A 20,341-nucleotide genomic window follows, 5' to 3' on the forward strand; every position below is an offset into this window, starting at 1 on the left:
ATTTTATTCTTTTTGCTTTTGAACTGTTTAACATATTTGCCTTGTTATTTTGCAGAGATCCCCAAGGGTCCTTTAAAAAGAGGACATTTCTCGCACTGTCGAGTTATAAAGGCGTCCCTCTAAGTTTAAAAGTCGCGAGCCCAAGTTAGTAAGACACACACGAGTTGGTAAGATCACTGTCTGCATATATTGTACAAAGGTACTGTCCAGCAGACTGCCCAAGAACTTAATTTGACATAGAAGGTTTAAAGACTTCCAGGATGTGTAGCATTCATGTCAACCTGAGGCTGAATCCAGTCAGCACTCCACATGACCCAGCCTGCAGACAGTGCTCAATGAAAGTTTGCACTTCTTGCTTGGCCAGTGTGTAAAAGGACCATGGAGCCCTGCTCGGCTGGCATAACTACAGCCAGTGGTGTGAGTGTATGATCCCTTTATGCACTGGCCAAGCAAGAGGCTCTTCAGGTTCAAAGTCGTAGTGGAGTGGGGACTCTGCATAACTTCTGAGAGCTGGGTCATGCAGCGCTCTCAGAGAGTCCACCTCAGGTGACTGAGGCGACACATATCCAAGAAGCCTTTTGACCTCTTTGGAGTTAATAAGATCAAAGCACTTGGGCCCTGGTGTGACATTATGCATCTGAAGGCAAGTGCAGTGTTTCTGATCAGGTGTAGACCCAATAGAGGCAGAGGTGAATGAGCCGACTGCTCGCTCTATCAGTTGACTGGTTCAGCGCTAACAGGGGCACGGGGCACTGCGAGTCCAGAGCTGTGAAAATGACTTTCAGGTTTGCGCTCCGTATAGCAATCTAACACTCAATATCCTTGTATTAAAGTCCGAGGTTGAAATAAAGCTCAATTTGCTTATCTGTCGTCTAGTATGCTAAGTAGCCTTGTACAACAGATGCATGCAGTAATCTTACTCTTTCATAATTTAGTTATGCCAAGTTTTTTTTATCAAAAAACATCCTCTGTACTCCTCTCTTAAAATTGTAAATAAAAAGTCTCTTATGAACAGTGGGGACAATTCTCACCACATCCTCACCATTAGATTTATTTCAGGCCAGCATTAAATGTGCGACACTCACACACTGCAACTCCTCCAGCTCCGCCAACACAAAGCACCGGTACAGTTGCTGTGCTCTCAGGGGGTGGTTGTAGAAGCTGCTGTAGACATTCCCGTCCCCCAGAGTGAAGACTGCAGGCAGAGCATCCAGACGAGCCGCCACGTACACTCCAGACTGCTCCTGGTTCTTCTCCCATTTTTGGTCCAGGCTCTGGTCCTGGCTCTGGTCCCGGCTCCGCTCCAAGAGCTGCCCCAGATCACAATGATTTAATGTTTACAACTACTTCCGGATATGCTTGTATGCCAATTATAGTCTGAGAAAAACCCCCAGCAGGTCTAAATTACTGGGAGTCAGGACAGAGAGATTTTTAAAGTGTCTAATAGATCACTGGTTGTTCCAGTTGTGCTACTGGGATTAGAAAATAATAGTTTCTATGCAGAATAAGACAGAGTATTTGTTTGTTTTATTCTACTACAAAAATGTCAGTTTTACGGTTTGCCAATTGAGTCCATACAAATTATTTAATTGCGATTAATCTTGCAGCCCTAGTTCGAACAACACCCTAGATATTAAGATTTTTCATGTGAAATTCCTGTGGAGTGATCTCACATTTTGTGCTGGAGAAGTTACTTTGAAAAAGTATCACTTTACTAAAAGTTACTGAGGAGGAGAGGAAAGAGCAAAGGAGGGAAGAGCGAAGGAGAGGGAAGAACAAAGGAGTGGGAAGACCAAACAATATGACCACTTCATGCAACTAAGTGAATGGACAACAACCTGCTAAAGTTCTTCAACCTAATATGTCCCCACCAGTCCTGACCCTCATCTCACATAGACTGAGACAAAGAAGTGAAAAAATTTATGCAACTCCTCAGAGCACAATATGTCTCCACACAGGGCTCTCACCTCATCCAGATCCACAGCATCAGGGCTTGTCCACTGGTCCACATGGGCTTCTGGGACAGGGACTACCACAATGTAGAACCATCTGTGAAGGGCACAGAGGAGGCGTACACGTGATTCAGCTGAGAACTCACACTGTGTCACATTGTCCCAATACATCACAGCATTTAAAAAATGCTGTTTAAACTAAAATATGATTATTCATCAAAGATGCAGTCACATGCAGTATGTGTGCCTAAAGCCAGAGGCTCTCTCTCCTGATCATGGTCATTTCCATGGTGTAATGTTGTGCTGTTTGTTGGACTCTCAATCACAATCACACCTTGCCATTGGCCAGGAACATAATTTGTGACCCCAGCCATGCCCAAAATCACAGAAGTTTAACAGGATCAGGCTCAGATTGTCTTTTAGATATCGGTCTGTGCTAAAGCTAAAAGAGGATGGGAGTAGGTGAAACTGTAATCTCTTTGTATTGTCTATGTGATGGAGCTGCTGTTTTATTGCTAAATTTGAATCTGCAATCCGATTATAAAGTATTATCTAATAATACTGAATGATTTTCCTTCCACTCTGAAGTGTCCCAGTCATTGCTGTCAAGAATCCAGAGATTATAATCTCAACTCTGAACACCTCTGAATTGAAGAAAATCTTTCAGAAACCATTGCAGACATGAATTTCAGCTGGTGTCCTGGCTTTCTGTGCCATTTGTCAGCTGTCCTTTTGTGTTGAGTCATTTTTCCATGGGTCATTCACATTTTATGCACATAACATATTTTCTTTATACATGGTTTAGGATGAGGACCTTTAGACTCTACAACAGCCTTAGCCTGTGTAAAATGTACACCCCCTATCTGTAATTTAGAGTAGCACTTGTTGCCTTAGTGAAGAGTGGCTTTAGTTTGTATTCATGTTAAACAGCTAAAATGTATGTAGTGAGTGTTCCAAAAGTCAAACTTCCTATTTGACCTACTGTCTGCCTACTTCAGAAGCAGACCACTATGATTATGACACACTGAACTGTCCCATAGCTCCCAATGTTTTACTCTGGGCTGGATTCTTCTCATGTACACACACTGGTTTCCTCCAAATACTTATGTAATATCTATTCTCCCATGTTCCTTATCAACAACAACGTTTCATGGCTCCTGGGCTACTATTGTACCTCACAGTCCCTTGTGGGTGGGGCAGGCTGAGGGCCAGTGTGCCCCTCTGCTTTGGGCCCTGGGGATGTAGCACTGGAGCTGTAGTGAACAGGAGAGGTGCCGTGCGGACAGACACTTGCTGCTGGAGCTCTAGGCTGCTGAGCACAAAGGTGTACTCCGTATCTGCCTGAAGGCCCCCAATGCACACCCTCTGGTGCTGCGCCGGCACATCCATACCCTGGGCGCCATACTGGATCTGAGGGACAGATGGCCACAAATTACAATCTGCTTTGTCAAGAGTTGGTGATTTATGGTATTGCTTGCATTGCTTCAATTACACAGGTTTTTTATTGCTTAAATATCTTGAAAAACATTCATTCTGACTGTGACCAGGTTTGACACTTCACAGATCTAACTAGTAACTTGGCCTGGTGGTGTCGGATACCCACACTGAGGAACATACCAGGCAAAGCAACATCTTCATGGAGCACAAATTCATACTCTACACATTAAACGATCTGTCGACAGGCCACAACCAATGTCTGATTTTAAGTACAACTTCACTCCAGACACATAATTTTGCTTAAAGTAAACAAAAGCAACATATAATCCAGTCAGAGATACATTCAGAATGACTTTTATGAAGCCATTTAAACTGAAGATGCCATTTGTAGTGTATGCAACAATAGTATTTTCTTTACATATAGGGCTGAAGGTGCACAGTAGTTGGTTCTTCCACAGCTAGTGAGACACTACACCAGATGAGTTAGTCTTACCTTCAGAGGCACTTGGGATTTGTAGTTCTCTGACACTTCCCATTTGAGAAGCACTGAGCTTGTGGTGACCCTCCTCGCTGCAAAGTTCTTAATAAATGCTGAGGGGATAAATTAATAAAAAGTATATGTAATAAATCATGAAAAAGTCATAGATGGTAGGCATGAATTAAGGAGAACTCTGAACTGATTTTGTAGAAGTTAGTTTTGAAACAAGGGGGAGTCTGGCAAAATGTTTATGGCATGTAGAATATGGATTTCAGACCATTTCCAGAATCTGTGATTTCGTGCTATGTGTTGTTACTGGTTAGACACGTTGCATTGCATTGGGCACACTGAGCATTTACTTATACTGCCTTCACCACGGGCCAGGTCTGAATAAATACCTTTCAGCTATAATATTTAGTACTGGTACCAAAACGGGAAGCACCCAGCCATGTACTCAATAAATAATGTAAATGTTATGCAAAAATATAAATACAAGTATTACAAACGCAGGTCTTGTCACCTGGCATGGAGGTGGTCAAAGTGCGACTCTGGATGCTGGGAGTCAGGGGACCCCCCCCTCTGCTAGTGAAGGCCTGGACCCGAATGTCATATGTGGTATCGGGCTGCAAATCGTTCAGACTCATGCGGGTGGAACTGGTGCTCAGGCTGCTGTTGCTCTGGCTGTTTATGTCGCGGTATACCACCACATACTGGACAATCCGCCCATTCCTCTGGGCCAGTGGAGGGGGGTCCCATGACAGTTCTGTGCTGGTAGAGGACAGTCCAACAACTGTGAGGTTTTGAGGGTAACTGCCTGGGACATCCTCCGGGATGCTGATCTCCTTCACGTACTCCTCCCCATAGCCAGCTTGGTTCTTGATGCAGAGTTTGAAGATGTAGGTGGCTCCCTTGTGGAGGCCAGTGACAGTGAAGTGGTCATCCGTTGGTTTAAAGTCTCTAATGGTGAAGGCATTCTCCTCTTTACGTTTGTATTGTAGCTGATAACCCATGAGCTCCCCCACCATCTTTTGGGGTGGCTGCCACTGGATCAGAGCGGTGTTGCTAATAGTAGTGCTAATCATGGTCGGGCGGCCTGGCACTGCAAAACACCATAACATTATAAACCATATAGTATCCAGAGTAGTATAAAAGAGCATAGACAGACCTGCTTCCATGGTTGTGGCCAGGCGGGCCATACTGGGAGCTCCTTGTCCCTCAGTGGTGTATGCTGCTACAGTTACAGAGTATGTGCTCTGCGCCTGTAACCCTGTAATTATGGCCTCCTATAAAAACATACAAAAAGCCAAAGGAACACATGTTCACTAAAATTAACTGTACTATAAAGAATTACAAACGGGTATAGCTAGACCAGTGTTTCCCAACCAGTGGTACGGGGATCCTTTTACCACCAAGGGGGACTTGAAATGATTGTAGAAAACAAAATTACTTAGAAAACAAAATGATAAAAATAAAGAAAGCATTCATTACTTTATATCTGTCAGGCATTCCCTTATCTGAAATTGGTTTTAGCTCACCATCCACTGGAATTACCATTGAAAAAAACAAATCAAAAGTTAGCTAAGTGCCCTGACATGCTAATGTAAGCGCGCAATTGTTATTCTAATTGACTGACGATATGACTGCAGAAATGCTCAGAATTGTCATGATCCTTCAGCTCTCTCCCTTCACCGCTCCTTCCTTGTGTCTTTCACTCTGGAAGAGTGACAGTTGCTCAGTTGTGGCAACAGTAGCTCAGTTGGTAGAGTGTTTGTCCACTGACAATTGGTGGTTCGGATCCCGCTCTCAGGATGCAGTGTCTGTGTACACTGGTGTATGAATGTGTGTGTGGATGGGTGAGTGCCTTGAAAGTGAAAAAGCGCCATTTAAAAATGTGACCATTTACCATTTACCATTCCCACCTACTTACCTGGGAGAAGCCATGGTTTAACACCAGCTGCAGCCTACTCACCTGTGGTTCATCTCCAAACAACCCATATATACCCAACTCTCCGTGCCAGTTTGTCTCTATACCTTCAGTGTTTTTTACCCAGCCATCTCTGCATTTCCACCACCTACCTGCACCTTTGTAGCCCCCAGCCCAGCACTTACCTGCACCTGTTGATTCCCCAGCCTAATACCTACCTGCACTTGTGGACTCCACACACCTGCTAATAAACAGTTTAAAATGGTTTTGTGTTTTGTGTTCAGCATTTGGGTCCTACAATCTGCCCCGAGAACAAGTCCGGCAATCATTTATAGACTGATTTTGATGAGCTCAAAAATTTTGCATAATGGGTCACTCTCAAGATTCAGGTTTTTCCTTGCGTTTCCATGCTGTTTCCCTCCTCCCGTCTGTGTCTGTGCCTGGAGCTGGGCGAGAATCTGGCATCATCCACTACTCACCTGCAGCCGATAGCAATCAAGCTACAACCTCTGGAGTACAAAGACCCTGCTCATTTCTCCGCACGCTGCCAGATCGTCAGTGCATCCTACGTGGTACTTAACTGCTTGGCCCAGTCTGCTTCGTTGTGCAGTTTATTTGTTTTTCTTGTTTTGTTCAAGATCCCATTTTTTGGATCAATGGATCACCTCAGCCTCTGACCCAGCTCCCTACAACCAGCTCTTGCAATTTTCTTTGTAATAAACACTGTTCAATTTTTGAATCCTGTGTCTGCATCTTTTTATCTACCAGCCATTACAACAGTCTTATATATATATATATATATATATATATATATATATATATATATTTTAGTATGTGCATGTAAGACAACAAAACAAGGGTGGGAACCACTGAACTAGACCAATGTGTATAGATTTGACACCTTCACTTTTGGTGGAGTGGAACAAATAGCCTCTGTCTCTTCTCCCTCCTTCTTTCTGTCCATGACTCCCCTTCCTTTTCTCTTTCTTCCCTCCTCTATCACTCCATTACTCCATTTCCTCTTCTCCCTCCTCTCTCTCTTCATTATACACCTCCTTCTCTTTCTCCCCTCCCTTCGCCTCGCTTGTTTCCCCTCTCCATTCCTTCAACATCTGTCCTTCTCTCTCCTCTTTTTGACATAGCTGCATGTCTCTCTCGCATTTCCCTGCCTCTCTCCACCCCCTTCCCTCTTTTTCCTCTTCCCTTTCTTTCTTTTTCCCTTTCTCTGTCACCCTCCAACCCCTCAACAACCTCTTTCTCTTTCCTTCTTTCATCTGTTACTCCTCAGTACACAACCCTCTCAAAATCAGATGATGAGTGTGAGGTTTAGGGACCCAGTGGGTCTCTCTCATTTAGACAGTGATACCTGTGCTTCTGACACATCCAAGACGATGGCTTGTCCAATGTGCTGGTCTTCATGATCGAGCTGTGCATAAATCAGCTGATACCCTCTGATCTGCCCATGCTGTGTGAGGTATATAGGGGGGTTCCAGGTCACTCTGAGGGCTGTCGAATTCAGAGGTTGAACTTCTACTTTCCTGGGAGGGGCTGCAGGCACTGCAAAAGCCAGTTGATGTTATTTGAGCACATTATGGTATGCTTTTTTTAATATACTTTTTTCAATGTCCAGATTGCATCAGAGAGTGATGTAATGAGGGCCTGTGGGTACTCACTGGAGCGGGCCGTCCGGACCTCTATGGGCAGAGTGAACAGTCCCAGACCCATGTGTGAGCGCGCTGCCAGCGAGAAGCAGTACAGAGTGTCAGGCTTCAGACCCTCCACTGCATAACTCCCTACCGGCTCCAATTCAACCCGTCGCTGGGGAACACAATAGGGCACTGGAAGTTAACTAAGCTCATGCACCAAAAAATATGTAAATGCATTGAATTACAGTCACTATTTAATTTGTTGGTATTTAGAAAATGACACAAAAACCAAAGTAATAAATGGTGTATCTTGATCATGCAAGTTAGGCTTCAATATGGAAAAAATACAAAACACCTGACTGTAGTCTGTATATACAAATGGGCATAGCTAACCTCCACTCCAAAATGGTGGCCAGTGTCTCTGTAACTGCTAGTGCTAGGCTCGTCATTTTGGTCTTAAAATATTCTTATTAACCCACTCTACATCATTCTGGTGTTTTTATTTCACCATCCATCTATCCATTTTATTTTTCTTATCCGGGGCCGGGTCGCGAGGGCAGCAGTCTAAGCAGGGACTCCCGGACTTCCCTCACCCCAGACACGTCCTCCAGCTCCTCTGGTGGGACTCTAAGGCATCCCAGGCCAGCCGAGAGACATAGTCCCTCCAGTATATTGTGGGTCTTCCCCGGGGCCTCCTCCCAGTGGGACATGCCTGGAACACCTTCCTAGGGAAGCATCCTGAACAGATGTCCGAGCAACCTCAGCTGGCTCCTCTTGACAAGGAGTGAGTGTGACTGAGACTCCTGTGTGACTGAGCTCTTTACCCTATCTCTACGGGAGCACCCAGCCTCCCTGCAGAAACCCATTTCAGCTGCTTGTATCCACGATTTTGTCCCTTCAGTCATTACCCAAAGCTTATGACCATAGGTGAGAGTAGGAACGTAGACTGACCAGTAAATTGAGAGTTTTGCCTTTCAGCTCAGCTCCTTCTTTACCACAACAGACCGATACAATGACCGCATCACTGCAGACGCTGCACCGATCCGTCTGTCAATCTTATGCTCCATCCTTCCCCCACTCATGAACAAGACTCCGAGGTACTTGAACTCCTCCACTTGATGCAAGGACTCACCACCCGAAGAGGGCAAGCCACCTTTTTCCGGTCGAGAACCACGGCTTTGGATTTGGAGGAGCTGATTCTCATCCCAGCTGCTTCACTCAGCTGCTAACTGCCCCAGTGCCTGCTGCAGGTGAATATCATCTGCAAACAGTAGCGATGAGATCCTGTGGTTCCCGAACCAGACCCCTTCTGGAACCTGGCTGCGCCTAGAAATTCTGCCAATAAATACGATGAACAGAACCGGTGACAAAGGGCAGCCCTGGCGGGATCTGACTTACTGCCGGCAATGTGAACACTGCTCCTGCTCCAGTCATACATGGCCCCGGACCCCATACTCCCGGAGCACCCCCCAAAGGACACCACGAGGAACACAGTCAAATGCCTTCTCCAGATACAAAAAAACAAATGTGGACTGGTTGGGCAAACTCCCATGAACCCTCAAGGACCTAATGGAGAGTATAGAGCTGGTCCAGTGTTCCGCGACCGGGACTAAAACCACACTGCTCCTCTTGAATCTGAGGTTCCACTATCGGTCAGATTCTCCTCTCCAGTATCCCAGAAAAGACCTTACCAGGAAGTCTTTCACCACCATTCCGTAATTCAAGATATGAACATTAATAACAGACCAATGAGATGCCTTCGTTCCTTGAGGTCGCTCACTAGCATTAGCAACAATTTAGTTTGACAGTGTTGCCAACTGACCACCCCCTTCCAAACCAGTGGTGTGAGTGGGAAGGGACGTTTCTGTCAACACCCTCGCTCCTCATTGGCTCTTTGGTTGCTATGATACACACAGTCGGACTTCGAAATATGAAACTGGGCTCCAGATTAGCCACTATAACTGCTAGCCTCGATTGGCTTCATTTGGCTGGAGCCGAAAGCTATGGGTGATGTCAAACTCCCTTAGTCCTTAGTCCAGCTCTGCTTAGCCTGTAAGATCTCTTCTCTTAATGGAGTAATAAATAAACAGCCATTGCAACAAACTTAAAGCTGTTTATAATCCACATGTTTTTTTCTACAAATATAAATAAAGTATTCAGAATATAAGGACTCTCATAGGGCCATGTAACAGAATATATTACAAAATGCATGTTAATGGAGAAATTCAGTATTTTTTCCCCATCACTGAGGCCATACTAAAAGGGAGTCAGTACAGACATCTATGATGAGAAAAGGAGAATTAAGTACCTTGCGTGCAGGAGTAATAGCTTCCCAGTACTGCAGTTCGTAGCTGATTACTTGATCTTGGACTGGCCACATCCAGGACAGCATGACCTGTGAATCCAGCTCTGCCTCACCCTGGAAGTCCACCGGCAGAGAGGGTACTGGACACACAACCGAGGTATAACTAATGACTATGTGGTCAAAGTTTGGTGTGTTCTTTCTGTTATGGTGAGGATAGTGGAGAGGATAGATCTGAATGGGATATGCAACATTCAGTGCAGAGCTGAACTTTAAATCACTTTGTTGTGTGTATACAAACCTCAGACGAACACCTGTAAGTGGAAACCGTAAGTGAACATTGTTCACTAGGTAAAATATACATAATAAAATTGGAGAAAATCAAACTATGTGGAGCCTACCAGCATGTGACTAACCAGAAGGGAACATTTTTGTCAGTGCTGAGAATGTACAATATAATAGGACATAATTCAGATCTACTGAACTGTCACGATTGTTTCTGTGTAAAGGTGCTATATGTAAAAAAAAAAAAAAAAGATAATAAATAAATACAGTGGCAAAAGTATTTGTCCCCCTGGAACTCAAAACTGCCATTGATTTTTGATCGAATATGGCTGACTTCCTGTTCATCATAGGGCAGTGCTTCAGTTCATTTGTAGGCTTGTCTCATGAAGTTCTATCATTGATGAGGATTTTGTGAGCCTGTGCCAAATTTTGCCCGTCTCCGCTCCCACAGGGGTCTACTTCTAGGCAGCACTGTGGAATCGATGGGAAACCTTCAGTCACCGTATTCCCACCTTTATGTGGTTAGAATGCATTTTTAAATCTTGGTGAGAAAATATTGGTAAAATGGGTTATGTTTCATTTCTAAAATACCCCCACAAAAAATTGGACTCCTGCCAGACAACAGGTTTGCAGCTAGCATCTAGCAGTGTAATGGATCTGGTTGGGAATTCTGAAATAATAGCTTTCAGGGTTGATCCTTTTCATGTCAATACAAATAACTTTTACATAGAGGTTTCAGGTTACACCTAAGGCCCACATAACCCTCAGACACATGGACAGTATAAGTGAGACTCCGCTTAACCCATAACCCTCAGACATGTGGACAGTATAACTGAACTTGAAAGACTCTGCTGAGTTGCTGACCTCCTTGTTGGGCTTTGATCCGCAAGGTGTCTGACAGGGGTCCATCTCCCACTGTGGTGAAGGCCAAGACCCTGAGACTGTAGGTGAGCTGTGGAGTCAGTTCTGACAAGATGGTCTGCAGCTCTGCGTTTGTAGTGACAGACTGCCATGCCCTGAGTGGAGCATCCTCCTCTGGGCTGAACAGTACTCTGTATCCCTGGATCTGGCCATTGGGCTCTTCTGGAGGCTCCCATTGCACTAACATGGTAGTGGAGCTGAGCATACGGGCCAGAACACGCAGAGGGGGTGAGGAGGGCACTTGTTCACTGGTGCGTGTGCTGACAGTGGCCCCCAGAGGCCCCCGGCCCACACTGTTGACAGCCATCACCCGGAAGTCATACTCCGAGAAGGGGCTGAGACCCCCAATGCTATATCTGGTGCTGGCCACTCCCTCCACCTCCTGGAAGCCCTCTGAGCCGCGGGCCTTGTACTGGATCACATAGTAGAGGATGGGGTCGGGGTTCCCGGAGTCCCAGCTGAGGGTCACACTGGTGGCTGTGGTCTCTGTAACAGTCAGGCCTGTAGGAGGCTGGGGCAGAGCTGGGGAACACACACAACACTTTAGACAAACATGTATTAATGAGCTCTGAAGTGATCAGAGAAGAGGTACTATAGTTCTGAGGTGGTCAGAGAGAAGGAGTACTGCTGTTCTGCAGTGTTTAGAGAGGAATATTACACTTCTGCACTGGTCCTACAGGGGGTACTACAGTTTTGCAGTGGTCAGAGAGGAGTACTATAGTTCTGCAGTGGTCAGGGAGGAAGTATTACAGTTCTGCAGTGGTCAGGGAGGAGTACTACAGTTCTGCAGTGGTCAAAGAGGAGGTGGTACTACAGTTCTGCAGTGGTCAGAGAGGAGTACTACAGTTCTGCAGTGGTCAGAGAGGAGGTGGTACTACAGTTCTGCAGTGGTCAGAGAGAAAGTACTACAGTTCAGCAGTGGTCAGAGAGGAGGAGGTACTATAATTGTGCAGTGGTCAGAGAGGAGGTACAGTAGTTCTGCGGTGGTAAGAGGATTAGTACTACAGTTCTGCAGTGGTCAGCGAGGAGGTACTACAGTTGTACAGTGGTCAGAGAGGAGGTAGTACAGTTCTGCAGTGGTCAGAGTGGAGGAGGTACTACAGTGCTGCAGTGGACAGAGAGGAGTTATTATAATTTTGCAGTAGTCAGGAGGTACTACAGTTCTGCAGTGGTTAGAGTGGAGGAGTATTACAGTTCTGCAGTGGTCATAGAGGAAGAGTACTACACCTTTGACAGAGACCTGGGCCGTAGTGTGGATGGTGCCCAGGGAGGACGTAGCGATGCAGGTGTAGTTGGCTGAGTGCTGAATATCTGTGAGCTCCAAGACATTACGGCCAATGGGCATCTGGTCCTGCTGCGTGAGCTCCGCTTCCTCACTCACCCACTTAACAAAAGGCATGGGTGCCCCCACAGCCACACATGTGAGGTTAAGGCTGCCCCCAGGCATCACCTCGTGGTGGGAGGGGGGAATGGAGAACCGTGGTGGAACTCTGCGAACTGCAGTGGAGAGGGTGCTGAAGTGGCCAGAGTGCAACACAATTGTGCGCACGTTTGGTTGTGTTTTGATGTTATATCACGTTTTAAAATTATATTTCAACATAAATCACACACTAATCATTGACATAGATCTTCATGTTGTATTTTAGACACTTTAAATTGCAATGTTGATCTAAAACAATGTAATAAAAGGAACAAGTGATTTCTGGGTCGGAAATTGGTGGTGCCCAATGGGATATGACGTCGCTGTAAACATCATCATAACAAAGAGCCACTCTGCTGGACCATACTTTGCAGATCACGTTAGCATGCAGCAGATTTTTTTTCCCCATTTGGACCAAAATGGATATGCAACATATCTTACATGTATCACTGACTAAAAAAATAATATTGGCAAACGAAGTAAGTACTGTTCTGTACTTACTCCGTTCTCTAATATTATTTTCTTAGTCAGTGTGTACTGGTGACAGTGAAACGGGGGTAGACTGGAGCAATAACGATTACTCAAACATGCATGAATCACTCTAAATGCAATTTCAAGTGGATAAATGGGAAAGGGAAAAAGAAATATAGAAAAGAAAAAAGAAACAATTATAACATGGTTAAAAGCCCTAAAAAGTTGATTTTGCTGAATAGGTCTCCTTTAAAGGAGCACTGTCAAACACTTGGAAGGAGTAGCCAGGAGGTCAGAGAATTTGTGAAAACACCAAACCTGTAAAAGGAAAGACTCATGCAGATGTCACAGGAACATGCACCATTCTGAAAGGTATGAAAGCATGCTGAGATACAGGCAGCTCCTGGCTGCAGGGGCGGAGTTTGAAGGGTGGATACCTGTCAGACCAATCACATTGTTCCTGATACCACCTTTACTACACCCCTCCTACACTCTTACTCTCTTCTTTTGTCCTCCAGGTACTACTCCCTGCTCAACCTGAAATGTGATTGTGGGCAGAGTTTAGATGTAAATACTACACACTGAACAGTGAACGAATCACAGGCAGCAACCATGCAGCTAGACTCCCATTGGGCATGTCTACTGACAGTAGTGCAGGAATACAGACACACATGTACACACACACACAGAGCACAGGGCTGAGCTGAGGAGGTGGGCGACGAGCCAGAGGTACGCTCCTGCTCAAGTCTGCCTGCCCCAACAGTCAACACCAACCTTCCCGCTGATCTGAGGGCGGGTTTAACGTGTGCCATGGCAAGGTGGAATCATGAACGGGTGAAGTAGGCCAAAATAAAACAAAAATAGCAAACAGGAAGAAACGTAGAGAGTAAAACCAGCCAATGTCTTTGACCAATACACACTCAGTACGTATATGTATACCTACTGGTGTGGTTCAATACATATGCATATAAACTGATGTGTTGCAGGTGAATGTTAAAGTAACAGTACTCTTACTTGAGTGAAAGGTTGGGTTATTCTTTCCCCTGTGAGTAAGTTACAAAAGCTTGATGTTTACAATATGAAATTATTTGAACATTTGTGTTCCTTGCACTGCTCCTTCAGATTTGATTTGTGTTGTCTTATTTTTGCACCTATTCTTTGAAAATACCAGATTTTTGTGCATTGTTTAATGTTTTGGCCTTCAAATTACATTAACTTCAAACTATAAATCAGATGTAAAGTACCAACAGTTCCTCTCTAAGTTATTCTTACTTGAGTAGTAGTTTCACCAAATACTTTTTTTTCTGTTACTTGAGTAATTTCTTGGACCACTACTTAGTACTTCTACTTGAGTAATATTATTTTAGAATAATGTTACTTTTACATGAGTACAATTTTTGGCTACTTAACACACCTCTGCATATGCATGTACTATATACATTCTAGTGTGGTGTGGTCTGGATAGTCCTGGTCTGGATAGCCCTGGTCAGGGTTGTCAGGGTTGTAATAGTGTGAGGGGTGTAGCATCTAATAACAAAATAACGGCCAATAATGTAATAATTTTGACCAAGTTTAAATCGAATTAAAACTGCAAGCACTGATACAGGGCCCTCGCAACCCTTGCGGCCGCTGAAGGGCACGCCACAGTGGGAGAGATGCATATCAAACTTATCTTGACATGTGATATTTCCAGTGTCAAATGTTTACGGCCCATTGTAACACTGTAGGGGGCAATGGAGAGTCATTTTAATGAGAGAATTTTAACGCACACTTTTTCCAGCTCATCAAAATACATACCGGTATATAATATATTTATGTATTTTCTCTATTTTTTAAATGCCTAAACAATAAACTTTTTTTTTTTTTTTTTTTTTTTTAGTTCTTATTGGTTTTTATTACATTATCGGTTGTTACAAGGTGCTCAGAAAGACTTACCCCGCACATAGAGGTTTGCCGGGGCAGAGTAGCGGGTCCCAACGTTGTTGGTGGCCACACACTCGTACTTGCCCTGGTCAGACTCCTCACTGTTCTCAATCTGAAGAGCTCCTGGGGAAGAAGCATCACATCACCAAAAGCAGAGCAGACAGTTATAATCAGCAATGACATCGTGACACATCGTGTATAATCGTACAACAGGGTCCCATCAGAGGAATTGCTGTGCAGAATGTATTCGGTAGGTGAATTATATCTTAGCAATATCAATGTTATTTAGACTATAGAGTATGTAACACACTTAGAGCTTTAAGGGTCCTATACTATGCAAAATTGACTCATGTGAGATTTTAGACATGTTAGAATGTTGTTACCTCCTTGAAACATACCTGGAGATGTGTTTTCTTTCATTTACACATGTTTGAGTAATGCTGCTTTATTGGGTTGTCTACATTTCCAAAGTTAAAAATATTCTTTTCCACCTTGTGGTGTCATCAAGTTGTAGTTTTAAAGTTAACAGCTATTTTATCCACAATTTAACTACACTCTACACTACAATAAACTTAACTATTTGCCTTTGTTTTTGTTTTAACCTTTGTTCAGTTGAAATTGCAACAGTCTACAAAATCCAGAAGCGAAGAACTTTCAAAAAGGCTCAAACAAGAGCTGTAACTTAAAATTTTAACAATTCCAGAGCAAATATTTAAATGGTGAAGGTGTATGCAGTTTAAAAACACAGTAAAGTGCTCCTTGTATCATCACTAAGTGACATCACAATGTGGAACAGAGTATCTAAATATACAGGGTTTGTGTGTTAAACAGGTGTGAATGAAACAAACACAACTCCTTGTATGTTTTGATGAAGATACAATATTATAACCGAAATCAAAAAGTAGCATAATATAGGTCCTTTAAATTTGCAGTTACTTAATTTAACAAAAACAGAAACACAAAAAAATGACAAAGACCCAAATAAATTAGCTTATACCATGGTCTTACACAGACACAGCTCTGAAGGGTTATTATGCTACAGTGAATTGAACCACAATAGAGTCCGGTCTGCCATCAGGCACTATATAGAACACTGGAGCGGACAGGGCATCCACACTGTCTCTGTTGTATGCAGCACTTCTTGTATGTCAAACAAAACATTACATGGACAAATACATTTTTCCACCATTTAGCTTCTATGCTAACTTTTCCAGAACGATAGGGTTGTAGTCAGGTAAAGAAATTCTTGGTCGACTAAAGACGTGTTACCAATCGATTAATCAACTAAAAAGGCAGCGTGGAAAATGGTCTCAAAACTATTATGTATTTCTACGTATCTGACCCAAATTGCACTCACAAGAATACAACACGCAAAAACAACTATTTATGCAGAAAAAAAGTACAAGAAAATATGTATTTAGAGAGATTTAGTTGGTGAATCAGAAGTTTAATCTTCCTTTTCACATATAAATATCAATAAATAAATCCTCACCTAATTCACTCACATCTGCTCTCTGCTGTTGTTCCATGTAAATCCTTATAATCTAATAAAATGATTAGTTGAGTGATTCTGATTTTGGTCAGCTAATTAACGGGCTACAGAACAAATATGTTTTGAGTCAAGGTTAGCGAGTACAAGCACAAAATACAAGGTTAGCGAGTACAAGCACAAAATAAATATATAGTGCTATGAGAGTAAGGTTATTTTAGTTTAGTTTATTAGATAGGGACAATGTGCAAAAACATTAAAGATGCTTTGCACCGGATTATAGCCGAAGCTAGTTTCCATCTGTAGTCCCATTTTTAGAAATCTAGTACAGTATTTTGTGGATATGTTGCTCTGGAGTATAAGTCACACTCGTGAAAAAATGCGTAATAATAATAAGTATATATATAAGTTAAGAGTTAATCAGATGTGCTACGCTAACTTTCTTTTCACTGTTGTTTACTGTGGTCTTCTTCATCACAGTTCACACAGCAAACACATAAAATATAACATAAGCTCTGGCTCATATTACTTATACAAACCTACATACGAACACATAGAAAATATACAGACCACTTTGGCCTGCTAGTAAACATACCAGTGAACCAAAAACTTTATATTTTACTTTTCAATTGTTTCTTAAATAGTGCTCTGTCAGGTAAGACTTCACATTAGCAAAAAAGCCTGAACCAGAAAACAGAACGTAGTTTTCGTGACCTTTAACCCTTTAAGGACTGAGCACACTATGGACCAGTATATCTCGCCTAGACTTTTATTCTTTTTTTAGCCATAAAAATCATGTTAAAGGAAGTATCAGAATTTACTGAATTTTTTCACACAACTACCTCCATTTTACATATCCATCCATACTTTTTCTTTTATGCATCGAATAAGTGACTGGGAAAATCCCCGCAGCCCCGCGCTCTCATTCGTCACCTTTGAGGAACAACAGAGGCAGATTACTGTAAAATGACGGTAAAATATTTAAATAGCCCCATGCCTCCACTTTGAGACACCGTTTGAATTTACATGAGAGCATGTCTGGTTGCGGAGTTACGCTACTGAATAGTCTGCAACCGCGCTCTATCGGTGACGATAGGATCCGACTCTATAGGGTTAACTAGACTTATGATAAACTAAACATTTACAATATTGTTTTAAATGAAAAATTATAGCCTTTATGGTCTTATATATGAAGGGGAAACAAATAAAAGGAAATTAAATATGAAATGCATAAAAGAAAACAAGTCAAGTAAATTTTCTTAGAGGTATTACAAACACAACACCACCATCTAGGGGTCAAACAAGTGAACTGTAACATGCCAAACTGAAAGACAGTGCGATTTATAGTCCGGAAAATACAGTATATTCTGTTATGAAATTGTCATAATAAAGACCTCAAAATCCAAGTGAAATGCAGTGCGCACTGATTCTAATAAATTCATTTTTGCAGTAGCAATAATAGGCTATGTGAGCTTTAAGGGACAACAAGGACAGATCCTGGACAGTTTAGGGTTCAACGGCACAGTGGTGGAATGACTTGCACTCACAGCAAGAAGGCTCAACTCCTGGGCCGTCTGAGCTTTGGGTGGATGCTGATGACCAGACTAGTGTTATATACAGTATCTTTATGGAACTAACTTATAAGTAGGAGCATCGGAACTGTCATTGGCCATGGTATAAACATGTTTAGTTCATCACCCACTGTCAATAGGTTAGTTCAGAAGGCAGCATGAATATGTATTAGATTTGAGTTATTATTAGAGGATGATTTGGACAATAAGAAACATGACATAATTTCTGATATTTGTGTCAGTATCTCTCACTACTCACTATTCCTCAGTCCCTGTTAGGCGTTTTACATGGGGGAATTGCACTTGATATCCATTCTTACACCTATTGTTTTTAACTTGTGAATTCATGCACTGTCATTATTGAAAATAAAGTCATCATCACCATCTTCAAGGATTTGAGCTACCACTCCTAGGGATAAGCAGTTACATTAGAGCGGATGAGTGGGGATGGGGGGAGCAGGGTGAAGCAAGCTGCAGGACCCAGCATTCTTACCTCGGATCGGCGTACCACCTGGAGAGGTAATGTGAATGCAACAAGATTAGAGACACACACACCATTAGAGAGCACTCAAAGAGGGAACAAACCAGATAGAGATGTTTGTGTGTGCGGGGGGATAACTTTTCCGTTGAGCCATGAAGACAAGCCACTTGTCTCCATAGAGATGTTTAACCGGACGTTAAACAGAGAGAAAGAGTAGCTGCAGCCCGTGAAAGTGACAAAGACAACATAGAGAAGTAACCTACAGACAAAAGTTTTAAGAAAATGTGTAAAACTTTGAAAAACATGCTACTTATCTATCGCTGGTGATGTATAGGTGAACAGGGTAAATATTCTTTTATTCTGCATTTATTTTTAAGTAAATTGTAATGTACAGAGCTGAGCAGATTTTCTGTATCTGTCTTTTAGTTTTCATTGTGTTAAAGGTGACACATCAGTATGGAGTGTGAAGTCTTTTTTTATGAAGGAAAACAAGGTAGCAACATAGCAGAGAAAGATCTCTGCTATGTGAGGGTTGCTCGGCTGTTTGTCCAGAGCTGGAGCAGCTCTGTGTGGAGTCGCCTCTCATACTAGAGGAGGGCTTAAAGTTCCATGTGTTCACTTTTCCTTTCATATTTAAGGTGTGTATTAGATCAAGGACATGTGGTGAAAACATCAGCCTATTCATTGCCACAAGTGCAAAGAACTCTGCTTGTTCCTTCCATAGCTTTGAGTTATAGCCATCGGGCTGATACATCATCATTCCCCGATACTCTCACTCCTCCCACGGCACACGGACTAGTTCCTCTTGTGTTCAAATGCAAAATACAGAAGTACTGCATAATTAATTCACATGTATATACTGCACAGAGCAGGAGATGAGCTGGGGACAGCACCCAGAGATCATGTGCAGCTGCCTGTGGTTTTGTTTGTCACAACAGTGTAGTTACACAAGATAACCTTTGGGAGATTCTGAAGCTGGGTAATGATACTTTGCAGCTGATGTCACCCACATTATCTGATGGTGTGATGCTAACTGTAGTCTCTGCTCTGTCTGAAGCTGTTACTCAAGTTAAGACTTTAATCTGATCTTTATTTTACCACAATCTGACCAGAAAGAGCTGACTCAGTTGGAACTAAGACAGATATGTACTACACACAAGTCTTTCACACATAAAATTACAGTCACAAGCTAGCTAGCATTAGCCAACAGTTTTGTCACCTTCTTGTTGAAAATCAAATTCCTAAACAGGACCATGAACATGTATTGATCAGACTCCTAAAAAGGTTTTGTTTAAATCAATATAGTATTTTTGAATTTTCAGACTTTTTTGACAATATTTGCTAATATGTGGATCGTGTCAACATGGTAACTGCTGAACATTCTGCCATAGGCATACACACAGAACACCCCCAGCGTGATGTTACTCCAAAGTATCAATACTGCTCCAGAAGAAATCAAGCCTCTAGGGACCAATACCAGAGTGAATGTATCATTATTAACTCAAATAGTGAACAAAACACCAATCCAAGACAAGGTTTTCAACTTACTACGTTACATAACGGAGAATGGGACAGTGATAGTAGAGGGTCCCTGAAGCTGTGTGGTCCCAAAATCAGGGATCACCAGCAGCTTTCACGAAGCTGCCAGTGACACTGTGATCTCATCTCACATGTGTTCATGACAAACTCTTAAAAGAACATTATGAAATAAAATCAGACTATTATATTATCACAGTGTAAAAGTGTCCGGAGATCTCTCCAAATCACTTTGGATGTCCTACTTTGCTTATGGAAATAAAATTATTATATATCAGGTTAGACTACTCAACACTTCCTGACAAATAATAATACAGGACGACACCGATATTTAGTAAAATAAATGTTTAAACTGCAAGAAAAGGACATGCGTTGCACATAAATTGTCCCCGCATTTTGCAACGGTGTGCTAATACTTGATGTTACAGTCCTGAACTCTTGCTTCCTATGTTTTTCTTCCTATTGTTTATCATGAGTTTAGACCTTGGCCTTTTACAAGTTTGGG

The 20,341-nt window shown here is 42.7% G+C and overlaps 1 protein-coding gene across 1 annotated transcript in view; it reads right to left on the reverse strand.

The window, feature by feature from the left end:
• LOC117369864 (receptor-type tyrosine-protein phosphatase S-like) overlaps positions 1–20,341 on the reverse strand; it is a 48,145-nt gene that overhangs the window by 17,788 nt on the left and 10,016 nt on the right. Inside the window, exons 5-16 of the mRNA XM_055221042.1 lie at positions 14,772–14,882; positions 12,173–12,442; positions 10,889–11,467; positions 9,746–9,882; positions 7,465–7,609; positions 7,158–7,348; positions 5,033–5,150; positions 4,388–4,966; positions 3,883–3,980; positions 3,127–3,362; positions 1,968–2,049; positions 1,086–1,310 (exon numbers count right to left, since the gene is read on the reverse strand). Of these exons, the coding sequence (XP_055077017.1) occupies positions 1,086–1,310; positions 1,968–2,049; positions 3,127–3,362; positions 3,883–3,980; positions 4,388–4,966; positions 5,033–5,150; positions 7,158–7,348; positions 7,465–7,609; positions 9,746–9,882; positions 10,889–11,467; positions 12,173–12,442; positions 14,772–14,882 (2,771 nt within the window). The remainder of the gene's footprint in view (positions 1–1,085; positions 1,311–1,967; positions 2,050–3,126; positions 3,363–3,882; positions 3,981–4,387; positions 4,967–5,032; positions 5,151–7,157; positions 7,349–7,464; positions 7,610–9,745; positions 9,883–10,888; positions 11,468–12,172; positions 12,443–14,771; positions 14,883–20,341) is intronic.

The sequence above is a fragment of the Periophthalmus magnuspinnatus genome, chromosome 4 (assembly GCF_009829125.3).
Source record: "Periophthalmus magnuspinnatus isolate fPerMag1 chromosome 4, fPerMag1.2.pri, whole genome shotgun sequence".
Classification (NCBI taxonomy): domain Eukaryota; kingdom Metazoa; phylum Chordata; class Actinopteri; order Gobiiformes; family Gobiidae; genus Periophthalmus; species Periophthalmus magnuspinnatus.